Raw genomic sequence first — 14,471 nt, 5'->3', positions numbered from 1 at the left:
TAATTGTTCTTAAATTAGGATTTTGTGGGCTTTTTAAAGTAATATTGGAGCTTTTTTGGGTTTCTGCTAAGATCTAAGTTCAGTTTTTGATACACTCAAGCTTTTTGATAAATAAGGTTGCTGTTTGCTCCTGCTTCTAATATGTTATCTGAATGTAACATTTGCTGATTTAGTTGATGGGACTATCTTTTAACAATGACCCTTTTTACCCTCACACAACTCTAGTCACTTCTATGTTAGATATCTATTGAAGCATAATAAATTACTACATTTTAGTGATTTAAGTAAACATCTATTTATTATTTTTTAGTTTCTATTTGTCAGAATATTTGGGTCCTGTGCTCATGGTCTCACAAAGCCACAGTCAAGGCTGTGTCCCATTTTGGAGTTCAGGATCCTCATCCAAGGTCATGTGGGTTATTGGCAGAATTCAGCTCTTTATAGATGTATGATCAAGGTCTCTTATTTTCTTGCTGGCTGTCAGCTAGGAACATCTTCGTTCCTATAGGCTACCTGTAGTTCCTTGCCATGCAACCCTCTCAGGTTCCCTCATATCACAGCAGTGTACTTTTCTAAAACCAACAGAAGAATTTTCTAAGACAGTCTTAGATAACACTGTGGGATTAATTGTCCCATCATCTTTGCCATATTTCATTGGCTAGAAACAAGTCACACGTTATACACGGGAAGGGATAATGCAGGAGCTTGATTCTTTGGTGAGTATCATTACGAGTTTGACTACTGCAACCTCCCAAAGTAGGGGCCTGCCAACATTCTTATGATGACATTAGCCATGATCCTTTACTCACAAGTAACAGGCCCATTTGTTCATTTTCATCTGACTTTTGTTTTATGAGAAAATATGTCATTTAGATTTTTCTAATATAAGTATCTTTTTTAGTGAGCGAAATTAAGATAAAGAAAATATTCCCTAGGATACATCTATGATTCAAAAAATTTCGAATTTATTATTATAGATATTGTTGATAGCAAATCCTTCATTATGTAATTGAATATGACATTAATTCTTTTATATGCTTTGTCAAATTGTTCTTACTCTTCAGTGCAGGAATCACAGCCATGGTCCCCACCCTCCAGGATTTGGTCGACATGGAATCTCTGCTCATGAAAACAAAGACCTTGCCAAAGCAAGAGATGTTCTTCCTCTTATAGAGGACTCTAGTAACTGTGACATTGTCAAAGCTACTCAGTAAGTCTTCCAAATCCTTTCTTTTATTCGTATATTGTGTTGAATTATAATAATGTATGTGCACTTTATGGGTTTACTTCTTCACTTCCTACTGGGTAGGTCACTGGTACCAGCACGAAGATAAATGTATGTCATAAGCTTCAGGACCCATACATAGTACCTTAGCTGTTTATGTACCAGGCTCTCCCCTTAGGTCACTAGCAGAATATATCTTCTTTGTCTTTGTAGCCCCAGGGCTTTTGCATGGTTCTGTCTCCTGTTACATGACTAATAAATGTTTGTTGAATGAATGATTTAGAATGACACTAAAACTGAAGTGAATATAAATTTAAAATGTACTATAGCCTAAATATAGATGGGATGGAAAATATCAGCTCACATACTTATATATATTTTTAACTTTTTAATATTTATATATTTTCCCTTTCCCTCTCACTCCTCCGCCCCATCTAGAATTCATCTATTCCTCCCATGCCCCACTCCCTATCCCACTATGAGTCAGCCTCCTTATATCAGAGAAAACATTTGGCATTTGTTTTTCTGGGATTAGCTAACTTCACTTAGCATTATCTTCTCCAAAGCCTATATTTATGTATTTTTAATCTTCATTGAATATAGATGGGATGGAAAATACCTCACACATATATGGTGTTTATTTCTTCAATTAACACCTATTTATGTAGCATTTACATTATATTAGGTATTGTAATTAATCTAGAGATGAAAAAACATGGCAGGATATGCATACTTACATATAAAAACTATTATTTAATATAAAGGACTTAAACATCAATGGATTTTGGTCTGAAAGGGATCCTGGAATCAATCCTCCATGGATCCAGAGAGCAACTGTATTGTATTTCTGTGTTATAAAAATGGTTTGAATAAAAAAAAAGACATGGTAAAAAAAAGAAATTTTGGTATTTGTTGATAATTTTAATTATAATCAATTATGCCTTTCTTTTTCTTATTTGAGATACGGGATTTTTGAACGCTGTAAAGAGTTGGTAGAAGCAGGATATGATGTCAGGCAACCAGACAAAGAAAATGTATCACTTCTTCATTGGGCTGCTATTAACAACAGGCTGGATCTTGTAAAGTAAGACGCGAGATATGTGTGGTTTTTGTGTACTTGTAATTCTAGACCTTTTCTTCATTTGTCTTTCTTTTTAAGCCCAAGTATGAGTGTTGAGCCATCTGTAATCTTCAATTATAAATAAACACCTGAAACTTTGTTCCACACACTTCAGTTCATTATAGGGTTGAAGTGGAACTTAGAGATCATCCAATCCGGTACCCTTATGGGTCCAGAAAGGAAAGTAGAGAAAGCTAAGGAGGCTTATCAAAAAGCTAAAGGTTCCAGTGGCTGGGGAGGTTGAATCAGAAGTTTAAAGCCAGCCTCAGCAAAAACAAGGCACTAATCAACTCAACAAGACCCTGTCTCTAAATACAATACAAAACAGGGCTGGGGATGTTGCTCAGTGGTGGAGTGCTCTGGAATTCAATCCCTGGTACCAAAAATTAAAAGTAAAAAAAAAGAGAGAGAGAAAGCTTAGGAAGTAAAAGCGAACATTTTTGAAAACGGAAAAGTATAACATAAGGATAAAAGAAAGTTTCATCTAGTTTAGAAGACACATTGACTTATTTTATATTGTAATGTCAGGAGGAATAGATAGATAGGAAATTAAACCTTTTTAAAATTTAAATATGGGATAATTTTAGGTGAGCATGTATCAGATTATATAAAATTTATCCCCTTCATAAAGCCCTACTACCTACCCTTTGTTTTTTGTTGTTTCAACTTTACAGTTTTCTTAACACATACTCACAGGCATACTCCTGGTAAATTGTTTACATAACATGAAGAGAGCAATTGTACTATATTTCTGTGTTGTCAGAAAGATGGTTTGAAAAAACAAAAGACATGGTAAAAGTACAAAGCACAACTTTGAAGTAATGACTTAATTGTTTTAAACCATAGAAGAAAATCACTCTCATTGCATTAGAGGTTTGTTTGCTTTATACAGTGCATCATATCTACGTTCCCCAAATAGAGTGCAAGACATATAAAATGTCTAATTTTTCTGAAAGGATTTTAAATTAATTTTTTTTACTACGTTTAGAATATTTCCACCTGGTAATTCTAATTTTGAACTGTTAAAATTGACCTAATTTTACCTTTCTCTGAGTTAAATAGAGTATATACTGTTCCCAAAACTTTTAAATGTGAACTGAAGAGTACTGTGGTAGTTTTAATCTGCAAAGAATAGTTATCATGTGTTTGGTATGTGAGTTATAAAAGAATACTAGTTTCAACAGCAATGATTACTGACGTGAAGCTGAGAATATTTCACCAGGGATTTGTATGATGCTGTCTTTTAAATTTTTGAGACTTCTGTAGATTTGAGTTCTTTAGAGAGGGTTGTTATTATAATTTCTGTTTACTAATACATTTTCGCTAAGAAAAAAAATTATGTTTTCTGTCCCAATATGAATTTTAAGTTTCAAAACATATTTTCATTTGTGTCTGTTTTTAACAGGTTTTATATTTCAAAAGGTGCTGTTGTAGATCAGTTGGGTGGAGATTTAAATTCAACTCCTCTTCACTGGGCCATTCGGTGAGTTTTTTTTTTTTTTAATCCTGAAACTGAATAGTCATCTGTGACCGGTAGCCACCATACTGTAAATCACAGATACAGGGAATTCAAAGGATTTTCTTTTTCCCCTTTGCTTAAAAAGAAATTACAAGGAGTTTCCAGAAAGGATAATTTTGGTGTTTAATTCAGGGCTCAATTATGATTATCAAACACAAATATGAGTGTTATACTTTATTTTTTTAAAATAGAACAAACATCTTTTATATTTTAGTCACCCTGAATAAAAGCAATAGTTCAGTGAACTGCAAACACAGTCATTTCAGTATTCAGTTTTATAACAGATGTCCATTTGGTTACTTATAGTTGTAATTTTATTTTAAAAAGATAAATTCCCTCTCAATATAAAGAGAGGGAATTCTCTCTTTTAGTATCAAATGTGTCAATTCAGGACAAGAAATTTTGAGTGGGTCAACTTATTAGTACATTTCTATTGACCTGTCAAAATTCCTTTTTTCTCTGGTATATATTGGCCTTTTGAAACTGAAGGAATAAATCTGAATACTTGACAGCTTCCTCTTTTATTTTATTTCTTCTCTGCTGGGAAGTTGACAAGAACCTGAAACTAAAGTGAGTAATTGTTTTTGTAAGGCAAGGAGTTGAATCTTTTCTCCATAGACTGAGTACTAAAGAACCTGATGGTAATATTATCACAGTGTATCCACAGTCTCTGAATATTATACTTCCATATATATGGCACATGATTTTTTGCTTTTAAAACAGCAACAGTGAAGTGTAAGGGCTTTTAAAGTTTTCTTTATTAGTATTAGTCATGTAAAATTATTATTTACACATGATTGTAACTTAAGGCTTAAGTTAGATTGGGAGGCTGTCAGGTTTATCACTTGCCCTTAGAAAGGAATATCCTTATAGTTTTAAGTTTGGGGCATCCAAATAAAAGACATTTGTACAATCTAGAGTGTTTTAAAAATCTCTTAGGAAATGTTCTTTATATCTAACCATTATATCTAAGTGATATTAGTTTCTTCCTGAATTTTTGTTGTGTCTGAAATCTTTTTCAACAGAATAAAACATAATTTTTTTTTTCTTATATTTATAGACAAGGGCATTTACCCATGGTCATATTATTACTCCAGCATGGTGCAGATCCTAGTCTCATTGATGGAGAGGGATTCAGCAGCATTCACTTAGCAGTATTATTTCAGCACATGCCTATTATAGCATATCTCATCTCAAAGGGACAGGTATGTTTTGAAGTGGATCTCTTACTACAGCTATTATAATCTGAAGAGATTATTAGTCATAGTCTGTTCTCATTTTTAAAGCAGAAGTTATTAGATACACTGATATTCAAAGATTAGCCTTGGTAAGTCTAACTATCGTGTACTGAGTTTTCAGCTTCATTGGAGGGTAAAGATCATATAATAGATAATTCTGAAACTTGTAAACCTGTAATAGTTTTTCTTATGAGCCCAGTAATTTGCAGAGTTTTTCAAAAACATGGCTTTAAAGCCTATATTTTGTTTCTGGTTGAATGTGGAAATGGATCACTAAATTAACCCATCATTTGCTTTTATTATTTGAGCCCAAATGGTAGCCAATTTGATTGTATGCCTCTTATTGTTCTCTAAAGTAATTCCATGAAAAATGATTCGCCTTAAGAGACAGAGGTTAAATTATAGGTTATTGGCAATGGGGAGTTTCACTGTCAGCTGTACTTGCCTAGAATGTGCCTTTCTGGAAGCAAAGTAGTTTATGTATTAGCATTCTTGCCTGAAATAGGCAGGAAAACATGTTTGCACAAATGCTATTGGAGCGATTGTGTTCCCTTTAAATAAGTACTTTCTTTCAGACTTAGCCAACTGAAGTAGAATAATTATAACTGTCTGATAACCGTCTGAGTTTCATTTTGAAAAGACATATGAGGAGGAGTCTTTACTGCTTCTCTTCCAGCTCCTTCCCAAGTTCTGTTCCCGAAAACCTCTAAGAAACTTCAGTAACTCAAATTCTTTTTTGGTTTAGTTGGAACCATTATTGTACACCTCATACATGGACCTGTTTTACAAAAAGAAATTATTCTCATGGGGATATGATTTCTTTCTTCTCTCTTTAAAATAATAAAAAGAATTTTTCCTGTTACACTGTTTGAAACTTAAAATAAGTCAAATAATACAAGTGGCCTTAGAAGATAGGTTGTGCACTATTTCTGGGAGCATTTAAATAGAGACTGGATAACTTTGCTTAAGAAATGATAGCATGTATTCATATGTCAATTAAGATCTAAATTCGTTGACTTCCAGGGCATGTACATTTATTTATGTTTGATGGTTATCAACATTTTGCTTTTTTCCCTAGCTATCATATAATGCTGTACATCACATATTTAGATTTTACTTTTATTCATATCATATAATGCTCTATATCACATATTTAGATTTTACTTTTAAAAATATTTTGTAGAAATCCATGGATTTTACCCTATGGAAGTGAAGAAGAACATTATTTGATAAGACTTGAACTCTTTTTATAGAAACAGTGGTAGTTTCTGAATGTATAAAGGAAGCATTTCTATCAAGAGAGAAAAGAGGCTTTTGACTATGTTTACAGTTTTGTTAATAGTTTCTTCTTTTTGAATAGAGTGTGAATTTGACAGATGTAAATGGGCAAACACCTCTCATGTTATCAGCTCACAAAGTAATTGGGTGAGTTTAATTGAATTACCTCAGTCTGATTCTTGGTTCCTACAATTTCTTTTCTGTGAAACTATGAGATGATAGTACAAGCTGATAAAGATACTTGCCTATCCTGGGGTTATGATATGGATTTTTGAGGTATTTGTAGTTAGAAATGCACTACTGAAGTACATTTTATCTTTTCTGAAAGCTTTGGTGAAAAATTTGAAAACTATTAAGAAAAAAGTTTCCTTATACAACAGTAGAGATTCCTTAGCATATGCTTGTTGACATGACTGATATTCTACAAGTTTAAATGTTTACAAGTTTAAATGTTCTCATAATTTGAAATCTAGATGATCAATTTGCTTTCCAGAGAACAGTAATTTGAAGTTCTCTGACATTATTGTTGAGTCTCTGAAAATATTAATTGTAACTGACCTATGAAAAGAGTCTATTTACATTTCACATTAGACACATTTAACTTTTTCTGTATAATTTATAAACATACATAATTAATGACTAGATTGTAGTCCAGCTTCTGGTATTTATCTGTGCAAATGTATACTATAGTTTTCACTTTTTCAGTTTCTTTATGTCCTTGAAATGAATTGCCAGTTCTGCTTTTCCTTAGGACTTCTCTTGTAGGATCTGAGTTTCTTTTAATTATGTTTCCTTTTTTTCATGGAATGATGGGATTGAGGGTGAAATTTTGTTAGAAAGCATTTTCTCTCTTTGGTGGCACACACTTTTAATCCCAACTGCTGTGGAAACTGAGGTAGGATTGCAAGTTTGAGGCTAGTCTGGGCAATTTAGCAAGATCCTGTCTCACACTAAAAGTAAAAAAAAGGCTTGGAAAGTAGCTCAGAGGTAGATTGCTGTTGGGTCAATCCTCAGTGTCAAAAAAAAAAAAAAAAATAGAAAGCATTTTCTCTTTACTGAGCTCTGAAGTCAGGTATAATATCTAAAGATCTTCATTGAATAATCATAGTAGAATATAATTTTTCTTGGGAAAAAAGTATATTCTTCATACTCTAACATATTTCATATACTTCTTTATACTCTTAAGTATAAAGGAAAGAAAGGCATTGATGTTTAACATGAAAATATTTTATTGAATTTTATCTTTCTAGTTTATACCTTTCTAACCTGTACAGATATTTTAAGGCACTTCAGTTTTGCATCCCTAATGTAAAAATCTGCAATATGGTGCAAAAATCTGAAAATTTTTTTTTGAGCCTAAACATGTTGCCACAAGTGGAAAATTCCATATCATGAAACTTGGTTTCATGTACAAAATTATTAAAAATAGAACTTCAGGCTATGTGTATAAGGTATATATGAAATATCAATGAATTTCTTGTTTAGATGTGGGTCCCATCCTGAAAATCTCTATTATATATGTGTAAACATTCCAAAATTTAAAAAAAAAAAAATTAGAAACATCCCAAGAATTTTGGTTAAGGGATACCCAACCTATATTTATACATGCTTTATTTAATAATTGATTAAAGGAAGAGTATAAAGTAACTTTTGGTTTATCTGCTCAGATAAAACATTTTACAGGGCTAGCATTGTAGCTCAATGGTAGAGCACTTGCCTAGCACATGTGAGGCAATGGGTTTGATCCTCAGCACCACATAAAGGAAAATAAATAAAATAAAATAAAGATATTGTGACCATTTCCAACTAAAAGAAAAATGTTTTTAATTTTACATTTAGTTCTTAAATTGGATAAATAACATAACACTTAATATTGGTTAAAGTTAAATCCACAATTTTAAAAAGTGTTAACCAATAGAGCAGCATTATGAAAGTAAAGTTTTTCTTATTCTACTATATTGATGTTTAAAATATGTGTATAGCAGATTATTATTTAAAATGTCTTTTTTTTTTAATCTCTCCTGTTAGTGTTAGAATAGAACTCTGAACAAAGCAGTTTCTCACTTGTTCAGAATACTTAATGATTCCTCAAATCATCATCCCTATTAATGCCTCTTGGTATTTTATTATTTTGAGACAGGCCAGAACCAACTGGATTTCTTTTAAAGTTTAATCCTTCTCTCAATGTTGTTGATAAAATACACCAAAACACTCCACTTCACTGGGCAGTTACAGCAGGAAATATTAATGCAGTTGATAAACTTTTGGAAGCTGGTTCTAGTCTGGATGTCCGAAATGTTAAGGTATGACCAGGTACTTATCTCCTTTCGTTTATTATATTTTCAGTTTGAGGATTAGTCATTTTAGGAAAAGATAAGCTATATGTTTATTTTCAGTTACTACGAAGATAAATGTAAATAATAATAGCTAATTGCCCTTAGAGTTAATTGATTCTGATGAAAAAATCTTTAACACCCATAATATGTCAAAAATATAATAGATTTTATTTTTTTTTAAGGGACAAACTCCTCTTGATATGGCTCTGCAAAACAAAAACCAGCTCGTTATTCATATGCTAAAAACAGAAGCCAAAATGCGAACTAACCAAAAGTTCCGACTTTGGAGATGGCTACAGAAAAGTGAGGTATTTTCATATGGCTCTGTTCTCTGGGATATAAGAAATTTTTTTTGTTAATTTGTTTTTGATTTTTAGGGCAATAAGGAAAACCAGAGAGTTGGCTATCTTATGGATATTCTGTGGTATTCCACATTTACTTAATGAGTGAATTAAGATGAAAATGAAGCTATAAAATAAGAACAACAAATTGTTGTAAAGAATTTTATAGAAGCTTTTTTTAATGAGATTGTTCCTTATTAATTTTTTTAAAGGAAAATAATAACATTCAATTCAAATTTTCAAAATGGGATATTGGATGATTCCATAGTTTGTTGTTTTCAAATATGATAACATTATCAGATAAAACTTAGTAATTATACTTTCAGAGTGACTGAGAATTAACAAATACCAGATTTCTATGTAGAGGATCATTATGAATGCTACACCTATTTTGCATTTAGGTATGTGAAAGAGGAGAGAAAGGCTACTACTCATTCTCCTTTGCTACTTTTTTCCCCTCACTTTTTATTGGTAGGATGCTCCAAGATCTTGTCCTTGAACCTCTTTTTTATCTATTCATTCTCTACTAGGCATCTGTATGTTGACAACTGCCAGGCTTATCTCTCTAATCTAGAACTTTCCAGATTTATAAGTCCAGTTATCTACTTATTCAGTTTAGTGTCTAGTAGACATCTCACAATAACATATCAAAAACTGAGCTCCCAAGATTACAACAAAAGCAGTTCTAAAAGGGAAATTTATTGCTATGGGTGCTTACATTAAAAAATCAGATCTCAGATAAATAATGTTAAGGTGTATCTCAAGGTCTTAGAGAAACAAAACAAACACAAAATCAGTAGAAGTAAAGAAATAATAAAGATCAGAGCTGAAACTAGAGGCTACAAGAATAATACAAAGATTAATGAAACAAAGAGTTCTTTGAAAAGATAAAGAGAACTGATAAACCCTTAGCCAAATTAACCAAAAGAAAGAGAAGATTCAAATTAATAAAATTAGAAAGGAAAAAAGAATTATTATATCAGATACCCCTGAAATCTAGATAATCATTAAGGACTATTTTGAAGACTTATATTCCAATAAACTAGAAAATCTATATAAAATGAATATTTTTTTGGCCTTCCAAAACTGAACCAAGAGGATTAAAAAAAAACCTAAACAGATGGATAACAAACAGTGAAATTGAAACATTAATAAAAAATCCTGAAACAAGGAAAAGCATAGGATCTGATGAATTTACCTCTGAATTTTACCAAATCTTTAAATAGGAACTAACATCAGTTGCTCAAACTATTCCATGAGATAGAAAGGGAAGGGATGTTTCCAAATTAATTCTACCAAGATAGTAATCCTGATACCAAAACAGATAAGGTTACAACAAAAAAAAATCCTTGATGAACATAGACTCAAAAAATCCTCAGTAAAATGCTTGCAAACCAAATTCAACAGCACACTAAAAGATCACATACCATGATCGACCATGTTAGTTTTATTCCAGGGATGCAAGGATGGCTCAGCATACGTAAATCGGTAAATGTGATCTGTCACATAAATAGAATCAAGTATAAAGATCTCTTGATCATTTGACTAGATGGAGAAAATCTTTAACAGAATTCAAAATTCCTTCATGATAAAAAGCTCTAAAGGAACTAGGTATAGAAGAATCTTAGTCTCGATATAAAATAAAGACTATATACAAAAAGCTTGTGGCCAACATTATACTGAATGGGGAGAACATGGAAGTATCTCCTCTGAAATCAGAAATGAGACAAGGATGTCTACTTTCACCTTCCTTTTTAATATAACACTTGTTATTTTAGCCAGAGCAGTTAGGCAACAGAAAAAATAAATGGGATATAAATGGAAAAGGACAAAATCAAATTGTCTCTATTTGTAGGTAATACAAAGCTATAATTAGAAGACCCCGAAGACTCCACCAGAAGACTTTTAGATCTGATAAACAAATTCAGCAAAGTAGCAGAATACAAAATCAACATAGAAAAATCAATAGCTTTTCTATACACGAATAATAAATCTGCTGAAAAAAAATCAGGAAAATAGTTTTACCAACCAAAAACCAACATAAAAACTAAGAATAAACTGAACCAAAGGGATGAAGACATCTACAATGAAAATTGCAGAACACCGAAAAGAGAAATTGAAGAAGACACTAGAAGATGGAAAGACCTTCCATGTTCATAGATTGGCAGAATTAATATTGTTAAAATGGCCATAGTACAAAAAGTACAGCCACCGCAGTCCCCATCAAAGTACCAATGACATAATTCACAGAACTGAAAAAAAAAAATCCTAAAATTCATATGAAAGCTCAGAAGACATCGAATAACAAAAAAAATCCGGAGCAAAAGGGGTGATGCTGGAGGCATCACAATACCCAGTTTGAATTATACTATAGAGTTGCATAAACAAAGACGGCATATTACTGGTATAAAAACAGATACATAGACCAATGGAATAGGATAGAGGACACAGATAAACCCATGCAGCTACAGCCATCTGATCCTTGTCAAGGGTGCCAAAAATGTACATCGAAGAAAAGACACCTTTAACAGATGTTTCTGGGAAAACTGGATATCCATATATAGATTAAAACTAGATCCCTATCTGTCTTTTTGCATAAAAATCATCAAAATAGATAAAATGTGACCCTGGAACTTTAAAAAAAAATACTGCTAGAAGAAAACATAGAGGAAACACTTCAAGTTATAGGCAACAACTTCCTGAAAAGGATTCCAAAAGCTCAGGAAATAATAGTCCAAGCCAGGTACAGTGATGCATGCATGCAATCCTAGTGACTGGAGTCTGCCTTTGCAATTTAGCAAGGCCCTAAGCAACTTAGCAAGATCCTGACTAAAATATAAAATAAAGAAAGGGCTGAGAATCTGGCTCAGTGGTTAAGTGCCCCTGGGTTCAATCCCTGGTACCAAAAATTAAAAAATAAATGTTTAAAAAGGAAATAATGGTAGGAATCAACAAGTGGAACTTCATTAATTAAGAAGGAATACAAAAAATGAAACATCAGAATGAAGAAACAACTACAGAATGGGAGAAAAGCTTTGTCAGCTATTCTTCCAACAGCGGGTTAATATATAAAGAACTCAAAAAACTTAACAGCAGAAAAAAAAAAAAAAAAACAGAACCCAGAACACAATCAGTAAATGGGCAAATGAACTGTACAAATACTTCTAAAAAGAAGTACAAATTATATGAAAAAATCGTTCAACCGCTTTAGCCAACAGAGAAATATAAATCCAAACTACACTGAGATTCTATCTCACCCCAATCAGAATGGCTATCATCAAGAATACAGAAAACACGGGACTGGGATTGTGGCTCAGTGGTAGAGTGCTTGCTTACCATGCATGAGGCACTGGATTCAATCCTCAGCACCACATAAATGTGAAATAAAGATATTGTGTCCACCTAAAAATAATAAATATTTTTTAAAAAAGAATATAGCAAATAGTGCTGGCAAGAATGCAGAGGAAAAATGAACCATATACATTATTGGTGGGAATGTAAATCAGTATAGCCACTATGGAAACCAGTAAGTTCCTAAAAAACTTAAAAATAGAACTACCATATGATCCAGCTATATCACTCCGTAGTATATACCTGAAGTAATTGAAGTCAGCATACCATAGAGCTAACCTGTGTACCCACTTTTACCTCGGTCACATTTATAGTAGGCAAATTATAGAATCATCCTAGATGCCCATCAGTGGACAAATAGGTAAAGAAAACGTGATGTATACAGACAGACACACACATATACACACAATACAGTATTATTCAGCCATAAATAATGAAATCATGTCATTTGCAAGAAAATGGATACAACTGGAGATTATTATGTTAAAGTAAAATAAGCCAGACTCAAAAAGACATACATCTTGTTTTCTCCCATACATGGAATCTAGACACAGACAAACAAAAGTGAAAAAATATGACCTGAAAGCAGGAGAGAGACTATTAGAAAAGAAGTGGGCCAGGGGAGGAGGAGGAGAGGATAAGGAAGGGTTATATTAGGGGAGAATATGACCAAACTATGTCAAATGCACAATGAAACCCATTATTCTTTTTAATGAAAATGCACTAATTTAAACTGAATTCCAATCTGGGTGCCTTGATACATGCCTGTAACTCCAGCAACTTGGGTGGCTTAGGCAGAAGGATTACCAAGTTCAAGGCCAGCTGTAGCAACTTAGTGAACTTAGCAAGACCCTATCTCCAAATAAAAAATAAAAAAGGCTATGGATGTGGCTCAGTGGTAGAGTGTCTCCAGGTTCAATCCTCAATTTCAAACAAACAAACTGAACTCCTGATCTCTTCCTGATGCGTGACTAAGCCTTCTGCATCTCAGTCGCATATTCTGCATCTCAGTCGCAACTCTATAGTTTTCCAATCATGTCTTAGTTTGTGCTCTCATACCACATACCCACTCCATTAGAAAGATGTGTCTAATTCTTCCTTCAGTCTATATCCAGAATCTGATCCCTTCTTACCACTTCAGTAATGCCATGTTAGTATAACAGATGACTGTTGTAAAGTTTAAGATCCTATCATTCATCTACTCATATAACTATGATGTCTTCCCGTTTCACCCAGAGTAAAAAGAAAGTCATTTAATGGCTTCCAAGACTTGGGGATATAGCTTTTTATGTACTATAAAGTTAAATAGATTTGTCTTCCCAGCTAGAGCTGAAGCTTTATGAGAGGAAAAACCTTAAATCCTTTTGGTTGTCTCAAATGCCTCAAACAGACCCTTACATTCAAATATTTATTAAATTAATGAATTATGTGACTCTTGATTGAGCATTATATCTGAGATTTAGAATTGTAAAATCTTTCCTTCTTATTTCTGTTCTGCTTGTAGATTCTGAATTTAACTGTTTTAAAAAATCTAAACTTGCTTACTTTATGTCACCAAACAAATTGGGATTGTTTTAAAGATTTGATGTCATTTGAAATTACTGATCCCTAAGTATGGCTTAGAGAAGTGAGAATAAAGAAGATAAGACAAAATACACTTTTCCTCTTTGCTGTTGCAAAAGCCATGCTTGCTTTCAAGATCTTCGTTAAGGGACTGCATTGCACAAATGTGGAGCCTAACTTCAGTGCAGACAGTCAAACTGTTGTATCATGGAAGTTTCATTCTTTTGACTTTACCAAAATTAGCCTTAATCATTAGCATCCTGAAGATATATTTCAGTCTTTGATCTCCATATGCCCTTGGGCACTAAGAATCACTCCCTTGAAATTTTCTTTGCTATCTTTCAGCAAAGAAAGAAAAAAAATTTTTTTTCATTGGAAAAAAAAAAAAAAAAGAAGGAAAAAAATTTCTTTTCAGACTGTCTTTCTGGTCAGACTTTCTTGGTAACCTTTAGGATCTTAGCTTTGTTCCTTGCCTTCATTGTTTGTGTTGACCAAGATAC

At 32.7% G+C, this 14,471-nt stretch overlaps 1 protein-coding gene across 2 annotated transcripts in view; it reads left to right on the top strand.

Moving 5' to 3' along the window:
* The window catches only part of Zdhhc13 (zinc finger DHHC-type palmitoyltransferase 13), a 47,233-nt gene that overhangs the window by 12,472 nt on the left and 20,290 nt on the right, over positions 1–14,471 (top strand). The window contains exons 2-8 of one of the 2 annotated variants that reach the window (XM_071616337.1): positions 1,065–1,210; positions 2,187–2,309; positions 3,751–3,828; positions 4,925–5,069; positions 6,463–6,527; positions 8,521–8,683; positions 8,899–9,024. In XM_071616337.1, coding sequence (XP_071472438.1) covers positions 1,065–1,210; positions 2,187–2,309; positions 3,751–3,828; positions 4,925–5,069; positions 6,463–6,527; positions 8,521–8,683; positions 8,899–9,024 — 846 coding nt within the window. The remainder of the gene's footprint in view (positions 1–1,064; positions 1,211–2,186; positions 2,310–3,750; positions 3,829–4,924; positions 5,070–6,462; positions 6,528–8,520; positions 8,684–8,898; positions 9,025–14,471) is intronic. The other variant, XM_071616338.1, reaches the window with a different exon arrangement.

The sequence above is a fragment of the Marmota flaviventris genome, chromosome 9, assembly GCF_047511675.1.
Source record: "Marmota flaviventris isolate mMarFla1 chromosome 9, mMarFla1.hap1, whole genome shotgun sequence".
NCBI lineage: Eukaryota > Metazoa > Chordata > Mammalia > Rodentia > Sciuridae > Marmota > Marmota flaviventris.
Note: the sequence above shows the minus strand (reverse complement) of the source record. Positions and strands in the feature narration are given on the sequence as shown.